This window comes from Durio zibethinus, chromosome 3, assembly GCF_047325235.1.
Source record: "Durio zibethinus cultivar Kanyao isolate XHJ-2024 chromosome 3, ASM4732523v1, whole genome shotgun sequence".
Classification (NCBI taxonomy): domain Eukaryota; kingdom Viridiplantae; phylum Streptophyta; class Magnoliopsida; order Malvales; family Malvaceae; genus Durio; species Durio zibethinus.
Window position 1 is genome coordinate 4,607,470 of NC_143164.1, and position 27,203 is coordinate 4,634,672.

The 27,203-nt window shown below is 33.3% G+C and overlaps 4 protein-coding genes and 2 pseudogenes across 6 annotated transcripts; 3 read left to right on the forward strand and 3 right to left on the reverse strand.

Moving 5' to 3' along the window:
* Positions 1–3,092: 3,092 nt before the first annotated feature.
* On the forward strand, positions 3,093–5,571 carry LOC111275560 (uncharacterized). The gene is made up of 3 exons (XM_022860991.2): positions 3,093–3,737; positions 4,357–4,704; positions 4,807–5,571. The coding sequence occupies exons 1-3, from the start codon at positions 3,306–3,308 to the stop codon at positions 5,401–5,403; spliced, it is 1,377 nt and encodes a 458-aa protein (XP_022716726.1). The 5' UTR covers positions 3,093–3,305; the 3' UTR covers positions 5,404–5,571.
* A 236-nt stretch (positions 5,572–5,807) lies between these two features.
* Positions 5,808–7,621, reverse strand: LOC111275485 (cytochrome P450 81Q32 pseudogene; annotated as a pseudogene).
* Positions 7,622–10,210: 2,589 nt separating this feature from the next.
* Positions 10,211–12,235, reverse strand: LOC111275701 (cytochrome P450 81Q32-like). Its single transcript, XM_022861232.2, has 2 exons — positions 11,146–12,235; positions 10,211–11,062 (listed from the first exon to the last, which is right to left on the reverse strand). Exons 1-2 carry the CDS (start codon positions 12,025–12,027, stop codon positions 10,442–10,444), a joined length of 1,503 nt encoding a protein of 500 aa, XP_022716967.2. The 5' UTR covers positions 12,028–12,235; the 3' UTR covers positions 10,211–10,441.
* Positions 12,236–16,086: 3,851 nt separating this feature from the next.
* LOC111275787 (3-oxo-Delta(4,5)-steroid 5-beta-reductase-like) lies at positions 16,087–17,842 on the forward strand. Its single transcript, XM_022861334.2, has 2 exons — positions 16,087–16,242; positions 16,331–17,842. The coding sequence occupies exons 1-2, from the start codon at positions 16,204–16,206 to the stop codon at positions 17,459–17,461; spliced, it is 1,170 nt and encodes a 389-aa protein (XP_022717069.1). The 5' UTR covers positions 16,087–16,203; the 3' UTR covers positions 17,462–17,842.
* A 1,098-nt stretch (positions 17,843–18,940) lies between these two features.
* LOC111275853 (uncharacterized) lies at positions 18,941–22,083 on the reverse strand. 2 transcript variants are annotated; one of them, XM_022861544.2, is made up of 5 exons: positions 21,743–22,083; positions 21,296–21,410; positions 20,552–21,190; positions 20,253–20,427; positions 18,941–19,344 (listed from the first exon to the last, which is right to left on the reverse strand). In XM_022861544.2, the coding sequence occupies exons 1-5, from the start codon at positions 21,817–21,819 to the stop codon at positions 19,319–19,321; spliced, it is 1,032 nt and encodes a 343-aa protein (XP_022717279.2). In that variant the 5' UTR covers positions 21,820–22,083; the 3' UTR covers positions 18,941–19,318. The 2 variants fall into 2 exon arrangements, with proteins under 2 accessions (XP_022717279.2, XP_022717196.2); XM_022861461.2 differs by having other exon boundaries at positions 18,941–19,444.
* Positions 22,084–25,191: 3,108 nt separating this feature from the next.
* LOC111276213 (protein arginine N-methyltransferase 2-like) lies at positions 25,192–26,810 on the forward strand (annotated as a pseudogene). The gene is made up of 2 exons (XR_016340817.1): positions 25,192–25,733; positions 26,209–26,810. The product of XR_016340817.1 is annotated as a protein arginine N-methyltransferase 2-like (transcript).
* The last annotated feature ends 393 nt before the right edge of the window (positions 26,811–27,203 follow it).

Consider the following 27,203-nt stretch of genomic DNA (forward strand, 5'->3'; position numbering starts at 1 on the left):
ACACGCCCCAACAAGTGAATTGGTAGCTGTAAGGCTAAAGAAGGTGCTCTTATACAGCTTCATGTTAAATGAATGATCCACCTTCCATGGAAATTGAAACTGATGGTGGTCCATGAAACTTTGAACGGATCCCATATGAAGTATATTACCAGGGAAGTTAATTTCTAGCATTGTTGGGTTTGTCAGGTTTCCGGAGACAATGATCCAAACCTTTCTAGCCCATACTCATTCATTTATGTATCTCAAGAATTCAATCAAGCCCGAATGTATCCAACTTCAAAATATTAGGGCTAGAAATTGGGCTAGTTTTAAATGGCAAACTTTGTTTTGGTTGAGATCCAACTCAAAAACTTTGGTTCCAAGTCCAACTCCCAACTCTTTTCCGCTCAATATGTTTCGTTTGTACTAACACAGGGAACGAAGGAGACACCAACCTGACGTGAAATGTCATCTTTGAAAAGGAGGTGAGGGAGATCAATTTAAATCAGAGGTTGAAAGGACAACTAAAATTAGGTTTTGTTTAGTCTTTAAGGTTATCCAAAGTCAGATTCTAGTCTTAACTTTTCCTACTTTTAGTTGGCATCATTCAAAAATCAAAACCAAGGTCTCTATTTCTGTATTGAGCTCGTTGATAATGCCAGATTAATAGGTAGGGGCATGTTTTCCAACAAGGGTCCATGAACCAATGATGACTAAAGGTTAACAACCGGTCCCAGACCCCAATGACATAGGTGGCAGCCCGAAGCATTGTTTTTCTTGAAGCTTTGTTGCCTGCCTTGTTTCAGAGATGATGATCATGCTGACCAAAACCAGTCTATGATTGGCAAACTGAGTTATTATTCAGAAAAAAATTCAACTTTGTTGGCAGAGAATCAGGAACTCATGGATTATTTTATTTAAGTTAGACATTGGAACGTTTTCGCTTACCAGATGCCAAACTCAGTAGACGAAGTATATATTTATTTTCTATCTAATACAAATAAAATATAAAAATTATTTTATAAGATTTTTGTTAAAATTTTTTAAAGGCTTATCCTGTCTTTTTTGACTTTGGTTGCTAGTTATATATCCATCCATCCTAGTTAAAGTCGTTGGGTCTAGTTCCGAACTAATCCAGCGAAACTCACGCAGCAATTAATCATTGTAAGCAAGACAGAATAAAGGGAGAACTGGGAAAGAAAAAGATGGGTTGTTTGATTCGTCTTCCAATGTTGTCTTTAACCCAAAAGATCTTTGTCCGAATGTCGTTTCTAGTTTATCAACCAAAGTCACGTTTACTTGCTTGCAAAAAATAGACTGTACTTGAAAAAAAATCCTAATGACAATAACATGTTACTTAAACGAATTGATGAAGTATATGAACATGAATCTTCTTTTTAATTAATAAACCTCTCTTGCCAAGTACTTGTTCAATTGATTTTCATGTCCCTGTTCTATTTGTCCAACGCCTAAAGGCCAAAACATTTTTTTATAGATTTTAGAGCTCATTGAAAGTATCATTAATGCCAGATGTTTGAATTTAAATGCAGGATTTGATAATGCTGAGAATATTAAGGGTGAATAAATGGTTGGTTCGATCGATTTGATTTAAAAAATTTAATAATCGATTTGATTGATTTTCATTTAATAAATAATCGAATCGATTAAAATCAATTCGGTTCGATCATTCGGTTAAATATTCGATTTTTTTTATCATTTTTTTTTTCATTATTAATAATTATTTAATCATAAATTTAATTTAATAAAATTTAAACTTTAGTATCATTCAAATTAAATTACTAAAAAATTTAATAATTTCAATAATATTTTACCAAAAATAAATAAAAATATTTATCTTAAATTTTTTTATTTTTAATTATTAAAAATTTGATTAATTCGGTTAATGCGGTTGTCAATTTTAAAAATCGAAAATCGATCGAATTAATTAATTTAAACGATTTAAAAAATCGATTATAACTAAAACCTAATAAACCGAACCGATTCAATTAAATTCACTCGACTTCGATTGGTTTAATCAGTTCAAACTGACTTTTACTCACCCTTAAAGAATACTATCGGGTAAACTGAGAATTTACCATAACATAATTCTATTTGATTTTCTCTATAAGTATGCTTATTATGTGATTACAATCCAGTATTAATTCATATGATATATATATATTGTATATATTTTTAAAGATTGTGAATTTGAAAAAATTTAAATATATTATCTAAAATTTAATTTATTTTTTAATTTTTTATCTTTGTTTATTTAATTCATTTAAAAAAAATTAAAGTATTGGCTACAAATCTCAATGGAATTGATTGGCTATGAGTCGAAATTAAACAGCAGCATAATCTTTAATAAATGGCTATGGGTCATCCTTTCATTGGCGTACCAACTTCCAACTTGAAAATGCTACTAATATTTTTGTTTTATTGTTCTTGATGAGAAAAACAAAATAATGGGTGATATTTAAATGAATAATAAATTAGTCATTCTTATTTCCAATTTTGGACAAGAAAATAAAAGCAAAACCAAAACTAAAAAAAAAAAAAAGGTTTGGCTTCCGTGATTGGCGATGTGATATGAGTAAGAAGCGGGGGTGCATCTAATTAGAACAAAAAAATATGTATATGGTAAAGATGGTGTGTTTCAAATTTTCCATTTGTTGTCTATTTCAAAGATAAATAGAAGTGAAGAATGTGGTCCGTCAAATCTATGGTGGTCCTTGAACAGATTCACATTTAAAATTACAAAACTTACGACTCATGTTGATAGTCGCCGCACGCTTAGCACGCTCACAGTTTATTATTATTAATTATTAATCCCACTAGCCTTTTTTATTTTAATCATTGTTTGACCACATTTGACCGTTGCTAACTCCGGCATTATCCCCACACGATATCCCTCCACTTCAGCATATTCGCCGTTTCATTTTCCGTCACGGGATATTTTTTCTCAGTCTCCAAAAACGACAAAAAAATAAATAAAAAAAACCACCTGGGATGCAAACTTTTCTTGCCTCGCCGGACTAACCTGAGAAATTTAATTAATTATTAATTAATTTCCATTTTATTACATTATTATTACCTTACATTACCTTCTTATTAACGCCTTTCTTTCTTTCTTTTTTATAATTTGTTTTTTTTTTCTCAGTATCTGAAGCTGCTTTTTGTTTTTCAGTGAGCATTGTTCGCTCTGTATCTTTCTTCTTCTCTTTTACTCTTTTTAGTGTCTCTCTCTCGCGCTTTAAGACCATAAACGGGAAGGAAGCTTAACGATAAGCTCTGTCGTTTTTGGTTTCGGTGGGGGAGTCGTAGAAATGGAGAGAAAGCAGGGGTTTTTTTCGGTGGTGAGGGGGTTGTCTCCGAGCCGGTCGCGACCTAAAAGTCCAGCGAGGAGTGCCTCACCAATGTCGAGCTTACTGCGGCGCAGGAGGAGCAACAATAGACACCACGTGTCGCAGCCCGAGCCGTTGATATTTAGGTCTGGGAGCTTGAGGCCGGCGGAGGCTTTGTCACCGTTGAAAGAAGGTCCCGATCCGGATGGAGCGGACGGTGGAGATTCGAGGATGGAAGGTAGGTGGGCTCAGTGGATGAAGGGTCAACTGGCACGCGCTCCTTCCGTTTCAACATCAACATATAAAAGCTCCGATCTGAGGTTGTTGCTTGGAGTCTTGGGTGCGCCGTTGGCGCCTGTGCACGTTAGCACTTTGGAGCCTTTTCCTCACATCAGCATTAAAGAAACCCCAATTGTTAGTCCCTTTTTTCTCTCTCTCTTTTTGTTCCCTAATACTGCATTTAATGGTTGCTTTAAAAAGCTTTATTCTTTCTTAAAATCAGGTGAAAATTTATTTTGTTCAATCAATTTTCAGTGAAAGTGCTGTAATTTGGTTCTTAAAAAGTTTTTTTTCTCAGATTTAAAGGTGGCTTTGACTTTTCCTTTCATCTTAAGAAATGGGAAAGATTAAAAATAAATGAACTCATAATTTAGTGAAAATTATTAAGCTCTGCATGTTGATGTAGTAGTTAAATGAGATAGCTTTATCTACCCGGAAGAAAGGGTAATTTTTTTGCAATGTGTTTAATTTGCTATTCACTTTCAGTAATTTATTGATCCAGAAGGAGAAAGAAAGGTTGAATTTTGATGGGATTATAATAGGGTTTTCTTATTAGAGCTGTTTTAAGCTTTTCTGTTTTTTACTTGCTGTTTTTGTATCTGTTCTGCTGTTGGGTTTTGTAAGCATGTATATGGTGCTTATTTTAGGGAGAAATAAAGCTATCAATGGAGGAATTTGCTTAGTGTTTATTTGAGGACTCTGCATTTCTATGGAAGGAACTCTCTGTAACATGTTGCTGTTTAAAATTTTGCAGGAATCTTCATCTGCTCAATACATATTACAGCAGTACATGGCTGCATCGGGTGGGCAAAAACTTCAAAACTCCATCCACAATGCTTATGCAATGGGAAGGGTGAGAATGATAGCTTCTCAGTTTGAGACGGCTAACAAGGTCACAAAGAACCGGAATTCTTCTAAAGCTGCAGAGTCAGGTGGGTTTGTCTTGTGGCAAATGAATCCGGACATGTGGTATGTGGAGCTTGCACTTGGAGGTAGCAAGGTTCATGCGGGTTGCAATGGTAAGCTTGTGTGGAGGCACACTCCTTGGCTTGGTGCACATGCAGCTAAAGGGCCTGTTAGGCCACTGCGCCGCGCACTTCAGGTAAAGTTACCTGTCTTTGCTTATTCACTGTTCTTTCATCTAAATTTATTTCTTTATGCATAATCATTTACACAACTATTCAAAACTGTATTTGTGTTGCAGGGTCTTGATCCTAGAACAACAGCAAGCATGTTTACTAATGCAAGATGTATTGGAGAAAAGAAGATAAATGGGGAGGACTGCTTTATCCTTAAGCTTTGTGCAGATCCTGCAACGTTGAAAGCCAGGAGTGAAGGACCTGCTGAGATCATTCGACATGTTTTATTTGGCTACTTCAGCCAGAAAACAGGGCTTCTTGTGCACTTGGAAGACTCACATTTGACTAGAATTCAGAACAATGGTGGCGATGCTGTGTACTGGGAGACTACAATCAATTCATTTCTTGAAGATTACAGACCTGTTGAGGGAATAATGATTGCTCACTCAGGTCGCTCTGTAGTGACCCTTTTCCGCTTTGGAGATACTGCAATGAGCCACACTAGGACTAGGATGGAAGAAGCATGGGCAATTGAAGAAGTGGCATTCAATGTTCCAGGCTTGTCAATGGACTGTTTCATACCCCCAGCTGAAATAAGATTTGCTTCAATTGGTGAAGCCTGTGAGTTCTCTCAGGGTCCTAGGGTAAAAGCTTCTGTGGCTACTGCACCATATCGAGCCAAAGTTAGTACATTAGATAAAAGCTCACGACCCAGGTGGTAAACAATGTCATCTGGCAGATGGGCATTTAAAGAAGAGGGGTTTTGGCAAAGTATCACGCTACTTGACTAGATGTAATAGTTTTACTTGACAAACTAATTAGAAAGTAAAGTCGGAATTGTAGTTGTCTGAGAATTTTGTATTGGATCAATTTCTCTTTGAATTTGTAAATACGGTACAATGATCTTCTTATTTTCGCAGGTTAATACCAGTGTAGTTTTTGTCCCCCCAAAAACTGCTATTAGAGATTCAGGACTTGCATTTTTCTGCATGACTGGTTAACTGCTCACCAAGGTTTCTTTCATATTTATTCAATGTCGTTTCTCATTGTGTTAAAAGAAATTAAAACAAACTAACTTATTCCCTATGCGAAAAGGCAAAAGCTGAATGGTAGGTGATAATATATTGCAAGTTGCCTGAAAACTGAAACCTCTTATGCTTGTTTTCATTAGTTGAATTATTCAATTGCAACAACTTCGCAGCCTCTTCGCCAATCCTACATTTCACGAAACACAAACCTTGCCAAATCAGTTCAAATTTGAGAAAGAAGTTCAAGCATGATTGTGTGTGGCCGGCATTTAGCTTTCAATAGTTCAGCCTTGGGCATGGTGATTCCTGTTCCAGCCCTCGTATCAACCATCTCGTCACCAACCCTCGACCACTCAAAGCACTGAATCAATGACCCCAGTGTCAATCCAACTATTCTCAGTCCCAAGCCCTCTCCAGGACAGCCCCTCCTTCCTGCCCCAAATGGTATCGACTAGAATCCATCTCTTGCACCCTCTAGTCCTTCAAACCTCTCTGGCTTGAATCTTGTTGGATCGTCCCAAATATTGGGGTCATTTTGTATGGCCCATGCGTTGACCAATAGCATCGTGTCACTTGGAACTCGGAAACCCTCCACCATGCATTCCTCTGATGATTCATGAAGTAGCGTTGGAACTGGTGGATACATTCTCAAAGTTTCACTGATGATGCTGCGGAGGAAAGGAAGTCGAGCCAGATCGGACTCATCAATTAGACGCTCGTGTCCCACGGAGTTGACGATTTCAGTTCGAGCCTTTTTAAGCACTTCTGGGTGGTTAAGCAAAAGTGAAAGTGCCCACTCCATGGTACTAATTGAATTTTCTGTTCTTGCCATCAATATAATCTGTGCTAAAATTGTGAGATCATTGTATTGAATTATATTAATGTTTACCACTAAATATTTTCAAGAAAAAAGAAGGAAGATAGATCTCACAATCATGAGGCCTCTGATTATCTCATCTTTGTAATACTCAGGTTCTGATTCTTGCAATGACAGCAAAATCTCAATCATGGTCTTCTTCCTCTCTCCATCAGGATCACTCCTCATTTTTCTTCTATGCTGTTCTATCAGCTCTTGCATGAATTTATCTCTCCTTTTTCCACACTCCATCAACCTCCTCTCCAGCTTCCTGGACTTAAGCCAGGGCAAGAAGTCTCCTAAATTTATTGCAGAACTTAACTCGAGTGCCTCAATTTGAATCTCCCGAAAGCTTCTGGCGTCCTCCATATCTTCCACGTTCTCATAGCCATAATACCTTTTTCCTGCTATCAGCCTCATCATCACATTGAAGGATAACTCAAAGAACGCTCTCTTAAATTCAACAGGTTCATCTTAATGGGCTAACAGCTTTATCATCAATGACTTTACCTAATCCATGCGTATGCCTGACAGCAATTGCAGGCGGTTAGTTGACAAAAGCTCGATTGATGCAATCCGTCTGAGGTTTCGCCAGTGATCACCGTAAGGAGCCCAAGCGATGTAGTTGTAACCAAAGTGTTTTCCAACAAGAATGAGAGGGCCATTGGCGAAAGCGATATCGTTCTTGGTGAAGCATTCTTCTGCAGCAGATGGTGATGAGACAACGAGGACCGGCCGTGAGCTGAATTTGAGGAAGAGTATGGGGCCATTCCGATCTGCAATCTTGGATAGAGTTTTATAGAAGGGTTTCTTCAGGAGGTAGAGGTGGCCAATGATGGGTAGACAAGGAAAAGGACTTGGAGGAAGGTTATAGATTCTGTTCAGAAAGTGCTTTGTGAAAACATACAATGCTAAGAATATCGGTAGATAGAGATACCGGTTAGCCATGGAAATTTGTCAACTTCAAACTGCCACATGTTCTGTTTTATGGAAGAGGCAAGGTTTTATTTTTATTATTTTGGGATAATACTCTATTTGGCCCCTAAACTATTGTAATTTTTTTAATGTGTACCTAAATTAAAAACATTTCTAATTAAACACCTAAACTATATTTTCTTTCATTTAGCTATCCCAATCTTTTAAAATAATTAAAATAACATTGATATGATATTTAAATATTAAAGTAAATGATACGTTATTATTACGTGACAATGATATAATTATCATATGTCATTTTAAAAAAATAAAAAAAATTTAAAAATAATACGTGACAATCATGTTTTAAATCATATGATAATCATATATCATTCATATTAATATTTAAATATCACATTAATATTATTCTGACGATATTAAAAAATTAAAATCACTTAATAAATAAAAATAAAATTTAAATATCTGATTAATAATTCAGTGTGGGGCATTATCACTACTATTGTCTAACTTTTCTTTACTTTCTTTTATCCTCCTCTGAAGAAGACTAACAGTGTTTGGTTCAAAGAAAGGAAAACATAAAGGAAAGAAATTTCAGTTTTCTTTTCTGATAGGAACTAAGGAGGAAATAACTTTTTCGCCCATCCATTTCTTTCCACTTTCCTGCCTTCAATTTTCCTTGTTAACAAACAGAGTGTAAATGGAATCTACTAATGGTGGACGACCGATGAAGACAATGACTTGTAAACAAGAAACAGCAATTAGGAATTGTATATGAATATTTCATGTCATCATATGGCATATTGTTAATTTGACGATAATAAGAACAAAAGTTGTTGAAAGAAGCCTCTAATTGTGAAATTAAAAATTAATGGGCAACACATCAGATTGTTATATTATATTCTTCGTTTTTTATTTGAACCTCCTTCTAGACTAAGCTTAACAGACTTTAGGGCGATTGGTTAGGGAGAAATAATTTTCTTTCTTGTAGTTTTACTTTTTATAATTTAATTTTTTATTTGATTATCAGAAATGTGATTTTTGAAAAATTTTAAGATTTCTAACAACATCAAAAAATGAAAAAAAAAGGGAAATAAAAAAATGTTCTTTTCATAAGGTTTTTTAAAATTATGAAGGGAAAGTAAATTTTTTTTATTTATCCTCGTTTAATTATATTTTTAAATTATATAAATAACGTTATTTACGTTAAAAATATTGTAATTTTTATAAAATATTATGAAAATAATTTTTTCTTAATATATTTTAAATAAAGATAATATTTTTAAGACAAGGTTATTGAAATTCTCACAAAAATTATAATTTTTAACATAATTTTTGTTGAAAAAATAAAAAAAATTATTTTCATAGTTAAATAAAGAGATGTTTCAAAAACAAAAAACGTAATCTTTATTAAAAATATAAAAAAATTTATTTTTTTAGAATTTGACAAAGATTGATGTTTTAAGATAAAAATGTTGTATTTATTAGAAAGATAATATTTTTAAAATAAAAATATAATTTTTGTTAAAATATGAAAAAAAAAATCAAAATTTAATAAAGACGGTGTTTTAGGATAAAAAAATGTAATCTTTGCTGAAAGATAATTTTCTATGATAAAAATGTAATATTTATTAAAAATATGAAAAAAATATATTTTTTCAATTTAACAAAAATGACGGTTTTATTAAAAAAAAAAAGAGTCATTGTTAAAGAGATGATGCTTTTAAGATAAAAATATAAATTTTGTTGAAAAAATAATTTTTCTAAGATAAAAAATATGATTTTTATTGAAAATATGAAAAAAAAAAAAAACATAATTTTCAAATTTTAACAAAAATAACGTTTTTAATATAAAAAATACAATTTTTGTTAAAAAAAAAACAATGTTTTTAAGATAAAAACGTAATATATGTTAAAAATATAAAAAAATAAAACATAAATTATTTTTTACTTAATATTATCACATATAAAGTCTAAAATATATTTACTTAATATTATTATACATAAAATTTATTTATGAGACTTTGTCCTAAAAACTTCAGAGAGGGGGTTTACCACCTCCCTTTCAACCCCTAAATTGATAATTCTGTGCAGGCCGATTGACATATTTTCTTTGCCCGAAAATTCAGTAAGCAGTAGTAGAAAAACCGTTCTCACATGAATAGAGAAGGTTGGAAATTATGAAATTCTCTACAACATGCTTCAGACTTTTGTTTTCCAATCGTTGAAATACCATCCCTCAACCGACCCACCAATAAACTACTATGCTAAATTGGGCACGACACTTCTGATAATATCACGTGTTTATAGTTATCAATTTCTGTCCAGAAAAGCTGCAGATATACTGTTTTGAATGGGATCATTATCTTTCTTTCAATAATAACTTTAATCAATTTAATTCAATCTATGACGCTTTTTTGATAAAGCCTTCAATCATATGCTCTCCAAAATGAATGCAGTTCAATTTTGCAATCAAATTAACTAAAATGGACTCTGCTCCATGCCTCAAATATTCACTGCAGAGTTCAGCATAATAGAATATAAACCCCAGCAATTGAACCCAGGTTTTCATCTTTTCCCAGGTTTCAATTCCAGAATGAAAGCAGATGCATAAATACTCAAACAATTGGCAACTAGTCTGAATAAATCCAGCTTTCAGTCCGGTTACCCAACATCATCATTAACTAGAGCATAAAAAGAGCAAGACAAAGATTATAAACATCAATCTCCAATATATGTAAACACATACGCTACATCAGTTCACTATATCAACTGTTTCATACAAAAAGTAAAATTTCATAAAAATCCATGAGTATGAACTAAGCACAAGCATATCTAACCTGTTAACAATACTGGAAACATGTCCACAGATTTCATGAAAGGTTCACTCTCCAAATCCCGATAGATAGGTGGGAGATTACACAACTTAATAGAGAATTTGGTTTAAATTTGGGAAAGCAAAGTAAGAAAGTGTTGGCGTGGCCGACACTTGGCCTGCAAAGGTTGAGCCTTTGGCATGGTAAGGCCAGGCGCTTCCATCAGATCCACCATCTCCTTACTAACTCTCTCCCACTCAAAGCATTGTATTAGTGACCCTAATGTCAACCCAACCATGCGCATTGCCAGTCCTTCTCCAGGACACCCCCTCCTCCCTGACCCAAATGGCATTACCTTGAACTCAGTTTTAGACGCATCCAAACCTTCAAATCTCTCCGGCTTAAATTTAGTTGGCTCCACCCAATTGTTAGGATCGTTATGTATGGCCCATGTGTTCACCAATAACATGGTGCCACGCGGTATACGATATCCTCCGACCACGCAATCTTTGGATGACTCGTGTGGCATTAACAACGGACCGGGTGGTTTCATTCGCAGAGTCTCGCTGATGATGCAATGAAGATAAGGAAGATTGGCCAAATCTGATTCCTCCACCAGCCTACCATGTCCAACCACCTTATCCACTTCAGTTTGTGCTTTCTTCAATACTTCCGGATGATTCAAAAGGAAAGACATCGCCCACTCCATTGTCCCCACTGAAGTGTCAGTTCCTGCAAGAAGCAAAACCTGTAACATTCAAGGAACCAAATTAGGACACTGTTTAATGAAAGAAATTAAGAGCAATAAAATTAAATAGTAGTACAGCTTACCATCATGAGACTTCTGATAGTTTCATCATTGAAGTTTTCAGGCTCTTCTTCTTGCAAAGACAACAAAATTTCAATCATGTTTTTTTTCTTGTCTGTGGCTAAAGAACTTTTCCCGTCATTCATTTTCCTTCTCTGTTCTTCTATCAATTCCTGCGTAAATGTCTCTCTTTTTTTATGTAAGTTGATCATCCTTTTCTCGCTCTTGTCAACCCACTTCAACATTGGTACAAAATCTACCATATTTGATGCAGCAGACAACAGAAAAGATTCCCTCAGTATTTCACGAAACCTACTCGCTTCCTCTACTTCCGCGATATTGTCACCGTAATATCTCTTTCCCGCTAGCATCCGCATCATCAGGTTCAGCATCAGCTCGAAGAATGCGCATTTCAAGTCCACCGTCCGATGTTGATCCTTGAACAACTTGCGAAGAAGCAAGCGGACCTCATCAAGGCGCACGACGCAGAACAACTGGAGAGAGTTGGTTGAAAGAAGTTCAAGAGACGAAATACGCCTCAGGTTCCGCCACTTATCACCGTAGGAACCCCAGGTAAGGCTGGTGTGGTTATAACCCAAATGCTTCCCAAATATAAGTAAGGGGCGGTTGGCGAATACAACGTCGTTTTTGGTGAAGCATTCCTCGGCTGCCAATGGGGATGAGACGAGGAGAACAGGGCGAGACCCAAAATGGAGGAGAAGGATTGGACCGTGTTTTCTGGAGATTTTCCCCAGGGAACGATGGAGAGGTTTCTTGAGAACAAGGTAGAGGTGGCCAATCAATGGTAAACTGGGAAAAGGGATTGGAGGATGGTTTTGAAACTTGTGGAACAAGTGGATGGTGATTGAATAAAGGGCTAAAAAGAGGAGGATTTGCAGAAACATGGTGACTAGCCTCGTGAGTTATGATGGATTTCCGTTCTAAACGATAATAATAGCATTTTCTGTCCCAGGCAGGATTATTTAGGGTTGTGAATTGGGAAAAATGTAGTCAACTATGAAGTCTTTTCTTTCTTCGAGAAGACAATTGTTAATCCTTGGGCAAATTTGACAAATGTTACCAAGTGTTAGAAATGATGAAAAAGAAAAAGACAGTGCAACGCTTTTGTCAAACTCATTTATTAAGGAATGCGTTTCCCTTCTAGATATTCTTGGGGCCACACAACTTCTAGATATTCAACATTTGGAAAAACTCGAAGAGCTAAAGAGACACGACAAAAGGTAGGGTGCCATGGTTTTATCGGATTGATTCAAATTTTTTATAATATATATTATAAAATTTTAAAATTAAAATTAATTTAATGGAAATCAAATATTATTAATTTATTCAATTCATCGAATTTTAAATTTAATTATTTTATTTTTTATAATAAAATTTTAATATAATTTTTAATATATTTAAATAAATTTAAATATAAAATAATTATTTTAACTTTATAAAAATTTAAAAAATATATAAAAATTAATAAAAAATAATAATTCGATTTTTTTTTTTTAATTTCTTACTTCTCAATCCTAAATACTTTTGCATTTAATATATATATATATATGTGTGTATTTTAATATTTAAATTTAATTTAAATTAAATAAAAATTTTTTTGAATCAAACTAGATATTATAATTTTAAATTAATTTTTTGATTTATTCGATTTTTTATCATCTCTACTTCAAAGAACCTTTTTTTATACTTTGTCATGGGTCAATTCCATGAGAGACCTTAGTGGAAGGTTTGTTTAACAAACGATATAAATAATATTTTAAGATTTATTAATAAAATAAATTCATAATAAAGATAAAAAATTTTGTTTATATTTAATTTATTTACATCCAAAAGTGTAAAAAACAAAATATTCACAAATAATTCATAATCAGACTCGACTTTTATTTATTTATATCTGTTTATTAAGTTTAATAAACAGTTCAAATAATATTTTAATAATTGTTGATTAAATGGACAAATAAAAAAAAACCAAATTTCATTGTGGTTCGTCTAATCCATAAGAAGTCGTCCTTGGTGCTTTTTCTTGTCTCTTTCACAATTCCATTTCCACCAGGAACCCCAGTCACGAAGTCTCTAGCTGTGATGGAAATGCTTTGATCGATGATTATCTTGCAAATTTTTAGTTTAAAATGTTTGTATTTCAGTAGGGGTATTAGAAGAGGGCAATATTATTTCCTCTTAACAAAGTTTGGCACTTACTGCAGTTGATTTTTTTTTCTTATTTCTTAAAAAATATGCAGTTAAAGTATGAATATCAAGAATACCGGTGACCATTGTTGTCAGGTAGAGGTTTGTATGGGATTTATTCAAGCCTAGATGCTATGGTCTTGTATGAATCCAATATAATCTGTTATAGTTTTAAACCCTGAAAATTCATGTAAAAGGCTAAACTCCAATTATATCAGCATCTTTTAATCATTCAATTCCCAGGGGGTTGTTTATCCCCATTTCATAGCATAAAAAGAGAGAGAGAGAGATAGAAGACTTTTAGAACCAATTGTGCAAGTTTGGGAAGAATAGCATTGGTTTGCTTTCCATTCATTAGAGGTAGCCAATCAATGGTAAAATGGGAAAAGGGATTGGAGGATGGTTTCGAAACTTGCGGAACAAAAGTGGATGGTGATTGAATAAAGGGCTAAAAAGAGGAGGATTTGCAGAAACATGGTGAATAGCTTCGTGAGTTTTGATGGATTTCCGTTCTGAACAATAATAATAGCATTTGCTGTCCCAGGCAGGGTTACTTAGGGTTGTGAATTGGGGAAAATGTAGTCAACTATGAAATCTTTTTCTTTTTTTTTGGGAGAAGAAGAAAAGGATTAATCCTTGGGCAGATTTGACAAATGTTAGAAAATGATAGAACGGATGAAAAAGATTCAAACGAACTCATTTGTGAAGGAAATTTGGGTTTATACATTTCCCCTTCTAGATATCGTCTGGGGCCACATCCCTTCTAGACATTGAATATTGGAAATTTTGTCAATGGGCCAAAGTGGCACGAAAGAAAGTGGGGTGACGATAGCGTCGATCGGATTAAATTTTATTCGATTTTTTTATAATTATAATATTATAACACTTTAAATTTTGATTTAAATTTAATTTTTTAAATTAATTTGATTGGAATCAAATTTTATTTGATTATTTAATTTATTAATTTAAATTTTTTATTTTTTAAATAAAATTTTAATATTAAATAATAATTATTTTTTTTTATAAAAATTCAAAAAAATATATAATTTGATTAAATTTCTTTTAATTTTTTACTTTCCAATCCAAAATCTTTTTCAAATATAATATATTTAACATTCAATTCGTGAAAGGAACAATATCAATTCGTGAGAATATATCAAATTTTTTTATTTATGTTGGTTTATTAAGTAAAGTTATGAACAATATTTTAAAATTTATTAATTAAATAAATAAAGTACAAATATAATAAAATTCATTCATATATAATTTATTTATATATGAAAGTGTAAAAAATAAAATATTAACAAACAAATCATAAATAGATTTGATTTATATTTATTTATTAAATTTAATAAATAATTATAAAAAATATTTTAATTTTTATTAATTCAATAAATAAATCACGAAAATAATAAAATTAATTTATGTTCGATTCATTTACATTTAGATCATTAATTTTTTATTGTTATGAAAAAAATATTTAATGACATGAATTTATTGAAATACCACATAATGATGTCAATAAATCCGATTACTTTCAAAAAAGCAACAAATTTGTTTTCAAAAATTATACTTTAAAAATATATAATTGACTTAAAAAAAAAAAAAATCTCTAGTGATACAAACCAGATGTTGACAACCATTTAAACTTAAATTCCTACAAATGGTTGTCGCATCGACCGATTTCAATTGTTGTGAAGTTACTAAAATGTCATCAAAATCTATATGAAAATTGTTCTAAATCTCTTTTACAGATCTATTGACTTAGATTTTTTCAAAATTTTTTTTTCATAAAAATTCAAAATAATCCAAAACTTAAAAATCTAGATCTATCGTCACAATCAACTTTAATGACCATGGAACTTTTTTCTAATCTTTCTCTCACCCTTCCCTAAATTTCCACCGTTGAAATTTGAAAAATGTTATCCTAAAACCCCTTCAAACCCGGAACTCCCGCTTTCCCAAACTCCCAATAGACTTTCTCTGAGCCTGATGGCCACAATACACAGAGCAACTGAAATAAACCCTAGCCACAATACACGTTGAGCAAGAAAAACACACAATAGAGCTAAGAAATTATAGCAATTTCGCAGCAAAAGAGACAAAGAAAGGTGACCAACAGTTGCCGTGCCCATCAAACACACCCATAACTGAACCCTCAAACAAGTTCCAAAAAAATGTTGAGGTTTTCAAGAGACTTCGTTTTCTTAAAATTCGTATCTTAGCCATAAATCCAATTTCTGAAAAAGTTTAAAGCTTTGAGCTTAGGAAATGTTGCGGTCATAGATCTCTTTTTTTACATTGAATAGACCAAAACAAGATGTGGATTGACCATAACAAAACAAAACAAAATAAAAAGTAATTTTGGTTTTGAGAAGATTGGGGATCTTGGATAAGCAGTAGATTTTTTTCTTTCTCATATGTTTCTTTTCCTTTGATCAATTATATTTTTTATTATTAATTTAAAAAAATGACATAAATTTATGAAAATGCCACATGACATCATCGTATACTTATTTAATAACGAATAAAAAAATCACATCAACAAAAGTCAACAATCATTTTAACAAATCAATGGTCAGATCATATATATAATTTGACAAAAAAAGGGTAGGCATTGAAATCTCTGACTTGCCTCTTATCTTCATTTTCCGTGTTCGTAAGCACGAAATGTTCTACTTGGGCTGTACCCAAGTTTCTGAAGGCCTAATTTGCAACTTGATTGGGCTCATTTAAACAGGTTCATATCGGGTTTTTGTTGTTTACAAAAATATGCTTCTTACATAAAGAATCAGAAATCTAAAAATAAAATGGCATAATGCAATTTGTATTCCTTTCCCTACCCACAAATCCAATCGTATTATCCAGAAAACATGAGCTGGTGGTGGGCTGGTGCCATTGGCGCTGCTAAGGTAAGTGCCTATTTTCTCTGGCTTAATAAATTTCTGTTTACGCATATGAAATTTCTTTTTTTTTTTTTTTTTGGTTTAATTTTTGCAGAAGAAATTTGAGGAAGATGAAGGGCCGAGAAGCTTTCAGAGCGTTGGGCTTGTAGTTGGAGTTACCGGCATAGTCGGTAACAGCTTAGCCGAAATCCTTCCATTGGCCGATACCCCCGGCGGCCCATGGAAAGTTTACGGCGTGGCTCGTCGGCCCAGACCAAACTGGAATGCCGACCATCCAATCGAGTACATTCAGTGCGACATATCCGATCCGAACGACACTGAATCGAAGCTCTCCCAACTCACCGACGTCACTCATATCTTCTACGTCAGCTGGACCAACCGATCATCCGAAGCGGAGAACTGCGAAATCAACGGTTCCATGTTCCGCAATGTTTTGCGTTCCGTGATCCCAAACGCACCCAATCTCCGCCACATCTGTCTCCAAACCGGAACCAAACATTACATCGGACCGTTCGAGTTGTTCGGCATAATCCAACCGCAGGATCCGCCTTACACCGAAGATTTACCTCGGTTAAGCGCTCCCAATTTTTACTACACTCAAGAAGACATCCTCTTGGAAGAAACCGAGAAGAAAGAAGGATTAACCTGGTCGGTGCACCGACCCAATACAATATTCGGGTTTTCGCCTTACAGTCTAATGAACGCCATTGGAACCCTCTGCGTTTACGCCGCGATTTGTAAACACGAAGGGAAACCGTTATTGTTTCCTGGAAGCAAAGCCGCTTGGGAATGCTACTCTGAGGTTTCGGATGCGGATTTGATTGCGGAGCAACAGATATGGGCGGCGGTGGATCCGTACGCGAGAAACGAAGCTTTTAATGTCAATAATGGGGATGTTTTTAAGTGGAAGCATTTGTGGAGCGCTTTGGCGGAGCAGTTTGGGATAGAAGAATTTGGTTTCGAGGAAGGGAAGAATTTGGGGTTGGGGGAGATGATGAAAGGGAAGGAGAGAGTGTGGGAAGAGATAGTGAAGGAGAATCAGTTGCAGGAGACGAGGTTGGAGGAGGTGGGAGTTTGGTGGTTTGTGGATGTGATCTTATCGGCGGAGGCGCGGCTGTCGAGTATGAATAAGAGTAAGGAGCATGGATTTTTGGGGTTTAGGAATTCCAGGAATTCGTTTGTGAATTGGATTGATAAGATGAAGACTTACAAGTTTGTGCCTTGATTCAATCTTTTGTTTCAAGTTGTTTCCAGTCTTTGGTAATGAAGATGAATTTGTTATTGTTGTTGTTGCTCAAAAATAAGTACATAAGCTAAGCTATTAATGGCGAAGGCATGGAACTGTTGGTTGTGGAAACACTCACCTTCCGAGAGCAGCTTTTGTTGCAATATAGGGAAATGCTGTATGGTTTTCTTTCTTCATTTTTTTTTTTTTTTGGCTTATGATGCTTTATACAAGCATTATAAAATAAAATTGCTTTGATTAGACAAAGTCTTAGTGAGCAATTTATTGTATTTTACATCACTTTAAGATCAAATTTGGAATTTGTGCATTTTGATGTTACTGAATGGGAGGCAACTATGAAGCAGACAGATTTCTGATAAATGTTTCAAATGCCCATGCTACTATTTCATTGATTATTGATATATACTTGTTCATTTTCCGGAATTCTAACCATCTTATTGAAGCTTGTTTCTGTGGAAATTTAGAAGTATTTGTATTCTGCATCATTATCGCTGACATTTATCTTTCAACATCTGTGTGGAATCTGGTTTCATAAGTTTGGGGCAGTGATCATGACAACTTCACAAAAAAAAATATTTTTGAGGATATTTGTTGCCGCAGTATGTTAGGTCATCAAGAGGGGCCTGAATAAGGTTAACATGGTTAACAGTTTATGTGGTTGTGGCCCTGAATTTATTGTCAACTCTAAATAAGGCTGTAATAATGACTAGTATCATTTAGTGATTACACTTTTTATAGTTAGCCTATGTTATGTTCTTGGTCTAACATTCTTTCAATTTTATTCTTGTTTGTAAACCTACTTTGTATGATGTTAATCTAAATTATCAATATCTGGGTAGCTGTTTGCTAATACTTTGAACTATTAGTTCCTGGTTATCTTTTGTATATAGTAATGCATGTCATGAAGGAAATTCATTTTCTCAAAGGAATCTAACATTTCTTAATCAAATTATGGATGCTTCTGTTCATCTGGAGCAGCAACTTCTTGTCATTGTCAATAACCATCCAAACACAAAAACAAGGGTAAAAGTTTAGCATCTCTTTGTTAATTAGTTGCCTTCATTGCTTCCTTATGGTTTTGGTAGTAACATGATAGGTGATCTGCTATTAAAAGTTTTGGCAGTGGTACATACGGATTGAAGTAATTTCTGTTAATTCCCTAAGCCGATGTTGCTTCCTCATCATGTCTGATGATCGGTAAATTCCATTATTGGCTTTATCATAACACAAACGATTCTGAGATGAACCCAACTTTAAGGACCTTACAGAGTTAACTTGGCGTCAAACTGTATGTTGATAATTAATATGTGTTTAGATCACTTTCCTTATCTGGTTTAAGTAGTTTAATGACTGTCAAACGATGCAGATGAGATGCGACAAGTAAAGGAATTGAGGTCTGATTTAGTTAAATTTCCCACTTCCCTTTTCTACAGTTCCTAATTTGTTACTACGGAAGGGTGGATTGAAATGGCTACACAGCTTCGTATTAATGCAAAGTACTATTCTGGGAGAAAAAAAAAAAACATATATTACATGATCCGACAGCCGCCGGTCAACTCTGTCATCCCTCTGCCCCATAATTAAACATCAGGGCGGTCCCTTCATCTGAAAAATTAAAATTGGAAGGGAGACACAAGAAGTGGTCTAAGGAAAATATAAGGAACAAAGGATGCTCTTGCTTCTTGTCCTACTGCCTACCTTCACCCCAAGACATAGCTGCGTACAACATCCAGTGACAGCATATTATGCACAAGCTACTACCCTCCTTAACTACCTTCGTCCCAAATAATTAGCCACTGAGTATGAACTGCCAGTCGAAGATTCTCTGTGTCCTTTTCATATTGTGTGAAATGCGATTAAAACTGCACAGGATGACAAGAAGCTTAAGCTTCTAGACTATGTGACTTCAAAAAAGTGAACATGGTTACAAAATGTAGCAAGAGGAGGCACTAGTCCCACAATCTGAAAGCATACAAAAAAAACAATGATATATTGCAGGAGTCCATAGAGGCACTTTAATACATCCCATGTGAAAGCTACGACCATCATATGTGCATAACCATATTTGATAGCCCATCTTTTCTTGTATTAGTATGCATGCATTCAATTGTCAACAACTTCATACCTATAAACCAAAATTGTTTTAGATGTCCATTTAACATCCAGCAGCAATTCTCCATTCCATTCAACCTGTTGTAGCTCTATCTATAACATCCTCATAATTCTCTCATCTCTTATGAATAATAAAAAATGATACATAGGAAATTATTTACTGTTAATATTTTTACTCCGTCTTCATTTTTATTTCTAAACTTGTTTAGATTGCATTTCATGTATTCTACATGACCAAAAATTCTGGTTTGATGTACCATTAACCTGATGTTAGTCTCATCTACTCTAATCATTTGTCTACAATTGGTATGCATTTGGAATCTCAAGCTCTAAATATGCCATAATTTTATGAAATAAGGAATCTAGGGTCCTATGGACTAGGTATGAATTTCTATTTGTTACTGGTTTATTTAGGGCACATGTCCTTCACCTATAATTTGCTTCATTGGAATGAGAATTCACCATTCAATCTAAGTGGGCATAAAGCATAGATCAAATTAGCACAGATAACAGCAAAGAATGAAAATGCCTTTACTAATGATCAAAATATAGGTAACGATTTTGCTCAAATTTAAAAAGAATGCATTAATGTGCAAGTGATTGTAAAAGCCCAAAAAAGTAGAAGTAAAAAACTAAAAGGATTTTGTGGCAAGCTCACCAATCAAGAAAAGGAGGAGAACAACCCAAACTGCTAGTTGAATGGGGCGACCATATTGCATCTGATACTGAGACCTTTGGAGTTGTCGTTGAATAGCCCCATACCAGCCATAAAGTTGCTTATCATAACAATCATCACAAACTAGGCAACTCCTCTCATAGCATGCATTAATGCCCTGCAGGAAGAAATGATCAAATAAGAACTTATAAACACTAACGGGACAGCATAAAACATGGTAACAAAAAGTCAAATCTCAAAAAATTTATTTCAAATAGTACAGCAGTAGAGTAGACATTCACCCTAGCAACTTGAGGAGGTTTCAACAACTCTGTGTCGGACTCTTGATGACGATCTACTGTCTTCCACTTCCTGAAGCAATTCTTTGACCACTTCAACTTGGCTGCAGATTCCATGGAATTTAGGAAACCAGAGAAGCTTGGAACCTTTCGTGGGGGAATAGAAAGCTGACCATTGGAAGAGTTCTGCCGTAAAACATCATCAGTAATTTCAATCTTCCAAACACCAATGTCTGCACTCGCACTAGCAGTCCTCCTATGCCCACGTGACTTCTCGCCCTTAGACTCAGAGGAGCTCCACTCAACAGACTGATTTGAATTCTTGGAGCAATCTGGCACTGATTCTTTATTGATTCCTCCTGGGATTTCATTATATCTACCTCGAATATTAGGAGGAATTTTCTTGTCTCCAGATACAGAAGGTCCAGACAAAAATAAAGCAAGTTCATCGCATTCACATTCATCCAAACGCAACCAAGGCATTGATGCCTTACCCTCAGAAAGGGCCGATTCCTGCAATGATTTCTCAATCTTTGAAATCTGATCCTCAATTGCTACAATAAATTCACGATGCCTATCTATTGCATCCTCACTTGAACTCCCACTGTAACTTGATTGGACAGCCCTTTCAAACTCCTCTAACTGCAAAAGAAAACCAATTTCTCAAAATGCTGAACCAAGAACAACCCAAATGAAAACATTCACGAAAAGAACCAGGCATAAGGAAGATAGAAAGCCTAAACTAACCTGCCACTTGGTAGTGCCAAGGGCAGTACACAGATCCCTACGAAGTTCCTCAAAATTCCAGGTTCCAGAAACGTCTTTCTTCGCGTGTATCCATGTCCTATATGTCGATTCCATCCTTTGGAACGCAAAAACAAAATTAGCAATCAGCATAAGGCAATTATCTTTCAACAAACACAAAAACGACCAATGCTTATTAAACAAACGCAACCAAAACTTCAAGCGATTATAGAGTAATTGAAATTCGAAAACGTAATTCACCATTTAGGGAACCAATTCCAAAAAATAAAAAAAGAAGTCCCGCTTTCAACCTCAAAAAACATGACTCAAAGTTGAAATCTTCTCTATTTCTCAACTTATTTCTATAAAACCAAAGCAAATTAATAAAAATTAGGAGATAAAATAATCCAGCCGGAAAAAAACCCTAAACAAGAAAGGGAAATTATTTACCTGTCAGCAGATTCCTGAACTTCTTCAGCCACAGAGAAGAAAGGATCTTTTTCCCACCGGTCCAAACTCGAAGCCATTTGAAAATTAAAAAAAAAAAAAGCACCCGTTTCGATTAATCAATCAATTAATTACAATTAAATGAAACCAAATCAACAATATCTAATCTGGTTCCTCAAATCCCGGAACTGAAGGCGCAGATCAACCAGATCTTTTAGATTTGAAATAAGGAAGGGGAAATAAGAAGACGGTGAAAAGTGAGAGAGAATCAGAGAGAGACAGCTGGAGAAGGGATTTATAAAAAGAGGCCGATTATATAACAAGGTCAAAGAAAGGACTGTCATAGTCAATAGGAGCCGCATGATATTAATAAATCAAAATTATTGCTGGGAGTTGACCGCGGTTACAGTTAAACGAATCGGCACACGATGTCGTTTTGAGATGCGATGTGTCGAAAAGAGACAGAAGAGTGGTCAACACAACACGCTTGCAAACTAGCGTTCGTTGTTTGACCGGAGTTAAGACAATGTTTCCGTGTGGTCGGACCGAATCTTCTGTAACACCTGAACTTGAACAAGGTCAAGTACGAATGGATAGATTAATAATAAGATTTTTGTTTATTTTTCACTCAATCTAGAAGTCTTTTCGTTTTCTTATTCGGCCGCCATCTGAAAAGGCAATAAAGAAATCTTGAGCTGATTTTCATTTGAAACACGGAAAGCATTTGATCATGAGTTTTGTCTAAATTTAAAAAACATGAAAATGAAGTTTTAAAATGTTTAATGAAGTTACAATGCAATTGCTAGGGTTAGGTAAAATATGCCTCAAGTCGCATTATTATTTTTTTACACTAGTTTTTTATCCGTATAAATGCACGAAATTTTTATATTTATAATAATATTTAATTTAATTCATTAAAATTTTACATAAAACTTTTGTATATTTAAAATTTTATTTTTATCACTAAATATTTGTATCTTTTTTATTTTATATATTTAATGTTAAAATCTTTGATTTTATTTTTAATTTCATAAATTGAAAGTATAAAATTTCAAAATAAAAAATATAATTCATCAATAAAATTTTCAAATAACTTTTTCACCTCTATCTTAATTTTAAAAAAAATATTAGTATATATTTAAAATATTAACATTTTAAATTAAATTCATTTCATAATTTTGATTGTTTAATTGGTAAAAAAAAAAAAAGCTATACAAAGAAAATGGTTTACAGAAAACCCAAATGTAGTTAGCATTTATAGATCCCAAGAAATTATAAGAAAAATTAATAATTAAGATAAAGCGGAATTAAAATTTAATAATTAAGCTTATCAAAATAATAGGGAAATTTTAAATTAAAGACAAAAATGTGATTTTACGAAGTTGAATCGATAAAAATGTGTAAGATTCTAAATCATTTTTCAATCCTCTAAATATTTATCTTTTTTATGTTTACATACACCCATGATTAAAAAATTTCATTCATTATAAAAAAAAAAAAAAAGAAAGAGAATGATCAAAAAACTGTAATTTAAAATTTTTATCACTATAAAAAAAAAAGAGTTTAAAATAGCAGTAATATAACTAATATATATTAACAAAAAATTACATGAAAATCAAGAAATGAAAATTTTTTTTAAAAAATATATCACATATTCAAAGAACAAAAAAAATTACTTATTTTTTTCTGAAAAGATTCATTATTTACTCTTATTGATCATATAAATCATTGTAAAAAGAAAATAAGAATAGAAAATTTTAAAGAAGGAAATAGAGTTTTGAAAAAGAAATATGAATGAAAAAAATATTTTTAGATGAAAATTTTAAAAAAATATGGAATAAAAAAAGTAAAGAAAAGAGTTTTAGGTAAAATAGAATAGCAAAAATCTATTACGTTTTCGGTTCTAAATCAAGTATTTTAAAATATAAATAATTGAACATGATTTTATCAATTTATTTAAAAGGGTGTTTTTATTTGCCTATTTAACTAAATATTTAAAAATATATATTAAGATGAATATTTTTAAGTCATTAAACCAAAATTTTTAGATATAATTTATGCATGCTCTTTTCTATTTAAACAAATTTTGAATATTTTAAATGGATTTGAAAATTATTAAATAAAGTAAATAATCGTATTTTTTAATTTGTTTTTAAATTAATATTTGAATATTTATTATTTAATGATTTAATTTAAAAGTTTTTTATATTTGATTATTTTGATAATATATAATATAATTATTTATTTTTATCCTATATGTCATCTAAAAAATCTATCCACTTAAGCATTCATATAAACAAACTCTATCAAATTTCTATATATGATATATGATATGATAATATATTCGTTTGAAATGTTAAAAATTTGATAATTAGAATTTATGATTTATGAATAATAATAATAATAATAATAATAATAATATGTTATTAGAGTACTGAATTTTTAAATTCTTTAATCAACGATCAAACTTATAAAAATTCATGACTTGCTTTAGTTAAAAATTTAAATTTTAATGTATACAAAATTTTTTATATCCATGTTTCTACCTCCTTTTATAAAAAAATAAATAATGAATATAGTTATCATCACTTATAATTTGTAAATTATTTTCAAGAATAAGAATTTTTTACATTAGTAACCTTAGAATTGGTAAATTTTGTATTCATATATATATATATATATATATGTGTGTATTGGTTTAACAAAGTTGATTTATTTTTTTTATTATCTTGCATAAATATTTTTTAAGGATTGTTTTATATCAATCATTCATAATAAAAATTAGTTACAATTTCAAAACCAAGAGTTTGATTTTTTTCAAAAAATAAAAAAGAATATATCATATGTTTTGTGATTTGTCACCCATAAATCTTAAAAGTTATGTGATCATATCACACTTAAACAAATGCTATATTGCCAATTTGCCATGGTCCATGGGAGACATAATCATAAATTAAGAAATTTCAGGGGAGGTTCCCCTAATTATATATAGCTTAGTGGAGGCAACTCTAAAAAAAAAAAAGAAAAAAAATCCATCTTGATATTTGTGACCTTGAGCACCAGGGCTTCACTTCAAATTTCCCATTCCATTGTCTTCAGAACCAACTAAAATCCTAGGCGCAGACATGGAAACAGAAGGAGAGCAACTCTATGAAGCAGCAAGAAACGGCGACGTCGTCGGTGAGGTGAAAACTTTGATAGGATCAGGTGCCGATGTTTCCTTATTTGACAGCGATGGACTCACGCCCCTCATGCACGCCGCCAAGCTCGGCCATACCGATGTGGTCAAAGCTCTCCTCGAGGCTGGCGCGCCCTGGAACAATCTTTCTCCATCAAACCAATCCGCCGGTAACTTAGCCTTTGACTCTGGTCACCAGGAAGCCTTTGAAGCCCTTCTCAATGCTGCAATTTACTTTCTTTGTAATATTTTACGTTATTTGATTTTACTATAATTATTTACTTGAAGTCTAACATGAAAGAGATTAAGAGGGCTGAATAATTCATTAAAGTGAGTAATTGAAACTACTTAGGGCAAAGAAAGGATACCCGTTGTTTTAAAAGTGGGGGATTTCAATATGGACTTATATAATGTGTTGACAAGTAAGTGTTTGTAATTGAACAGGAATTAAGGCTGAACTGATTTTAGGAACCACTGCGAGGAAAACAAAAAACAATGGCGATTACGGTTACTTTTGGTGATGATAAGTTGATGGAATCTGATAGCAAGGCTGTCATGATGCTTGGGAGAAATCATTGATGGAAGCTCATGCAAAGGCTGTTTGCTCTGGAGGTGGTAACATACTAAATGTTGATTCTGGAATGGGTCTTGTGGATACAGCTATTCAACGCTATGGCCCAGCTAGGCGCACAATTGTGGAGGCTTATCCAAAGGTCTATGAACGCATGTTTCGCACTGGTTGGGGCGAGAAGGATAACGTGAAAATAATATTTGGGCGTTGGCAAGATGTTCTTTCGCAGCTTGAATCTTATGATGGTAATTTAAGATTCATTTTACCGCTCAATCCTTATGGATATTTATGTATCATCATGTATGTTGTTTATATGCTATGATAGGTTATCTTCTTATTCTGAGTTATGAGGTAATGCTTGAGTTGCTGATAAGGATCAACTTCATTAAATAAATGTCATAGTTAACGTCTTTGTAGTCTAATCACAATGCTATAATTATTTTTACCAATGGACTACATTACAGTTTTTCCGATTTTGAGACAGGCTAATAAAGCTGATTCATTCATTATTGTATCACATTAAGAAGTTTCACCAACCAACCTAATATAATTTCATGAAAAATGTAGCATAGTTTAATTGACAGGGTAGAATTTTTGAGTTTGACTACTTATAGTCTGAGTTCTTACCTTATGTAGTAACCTTTTATCATGAAATGTATCCTAGTGGTATGTATTCCTACCTGCCGATATAAATAACACTTTGAATTGTAACCTTTGTAGGTATTTTCTTTGACACATATGGAGAATATTATGAAAACCTGAGAGAGTTTCATCAACATCTTCCTAAATTACTGCCATTTAGTTTCACTAGAACTGGAGAATCTGGGGTACTCGACACAATTGATTCCCTTGCCTGTTAAGGAATGCTTAGCAGAATAAGTTTGGCAAGGTTTGAGACACAAATATTGGCAACTCGACAAGTATTATCTCCCTGTTTGGCAGTCTGTACAGGACTCTGAATGATGAATACATAGTTAAATACTTCCAATATCATAATTGTTTTTCTCCCTTAAATTTAGGTTTTGATTTCAACAGCATTTCAATATCATCTTCCATCATTTCCCAACTTTGGATGATTAGGATTGTGTAAGATGACTGATTATAGATGACGTTACATTACCTTTTTGTTGCTGGGTCAATTATGTTCAGATAACATCATGCAGAGCATTGGTTATAGAAAAAGAGCTAGTTGATTGTGTATGTGATGGATCTATCACCAATTTCTTTGACTGGTTAAGCTTATTGGCTGAAAAATAGGACAAATTAGGCAGGATTCTGTTCTTTTTGTTCGATTCTATTTAGAGTACTCATTTATAAGCAAATTTATCAAGGGTCAAAGTTTGCTTGAAGAAATAATTTTGCATGCTTCAGATGATGAGGAAAAAATGAGTTTATATATAAAGAGAGACACTCAGAGACAGAAGTCAATTAATATTTTCATCATTGGCCAACCAGATGTGTGATCTGAAAGACCTTTTGGCTATTGTAATAATTCTTTGTTTGAATTGCTCTTTAAACTACCTAATCTGTAATGAAAATCCATTTTCTCTGGTTTCTTGTTGGTTTTGCCTTGTTTCATTTTGTTTTACTGTGGCGAAACCCTGCAATACATATTAAAAGCAGTCACATTTTAGATTCCTGTGATTAATATCCTATGCTATGTTTTCCCTGTTGGTTTTGATGCAATGCAGAGGGGCAGACCAAAAATCGACAGT

What these genes read in the sequence shown, in the direction of transcription:
- LOC111275560 (XM_022860991.2), top strand. Translation starts at nt 3,306, where the DNA reads ATGGAGAGAAAGCAGGGGTTTTTTTCGGTGGTGAGGGGGTTGTCTCCG. An exon ending in GCATTAAAGAAACCCCAATT is followed by an intron (nt 3,738 to 4,356) that starts GTTAGTCCCTTT and finishes AAAATTTTGCAG; the next exon opens with GAATCTTCATCTGCTCAATA. An exon ending in CACTGCGCCGCGCACTTCAG is followed by an intron (nt 4,705 to 4,806) that starts GTAAAGTTACCT and finishes TTTGTGTTGCAG; the next exon opens with GGTCTTGATCCTAGAACAAC.
- LOC111275701 (XM_022861232.2), bottom strand. Translation starts at nt 12,027, where the DNA reads ATGTTTCTGCAAATCCTCCTCTTTTTAGCCCTTTATTCAATCACCATC. An exon ending in CTATCAGAAGTCTCATGATG is followed by an intron (nt 11,063 to 11,145) that starts GTAAGCTGTACT and finishes TGAATGTTACAG; the next exon opens with GTTTTGCTTCTTGCAGGAAC.
- LOC111275787 (XM_022861334.2), top strand. Translation starts at nt 16,204, where the DNA reads ATGAGCTGGTGGTGGGCTGGTGCCATTGGCGCTGCTAAG. An exon ending in GTGCCATTGGCGCTGCTAAG is followed by an intron (nt 16,243 to 16,330) that starts GTAAGTGCCTAT and finishes TAATTTTTGCAG; the next exon opens with AAGAAATTTGAGGAAGATGA.
- LOC111275853 (XM_022861461.2), bottom strand. Translation starts at nt 21,819, where the DNA reads ATGGCTTCGAGTTTGGACCGGTGGGAAAAAGATCCTTTCTTCTCTGTG. An exon ending in GTTCAGGAATCTGCTGACAG is followed by an intron (nt 21,411 to 21,742) that starts GTAAATAATTTC and finishes TGCGTTCCAAAG; the next exon opens with GATGGAATCGACATATAGGA. An exon ending in TTGGCACTACCAAGTGGCAG is followed by an intron (nt 21,191 to 21,295) that starts GTTAGTTTAGGC and finishes TTTCTTTTGCAG; the next exon opens with TTAGAGGAGTTTGAAAGGGC.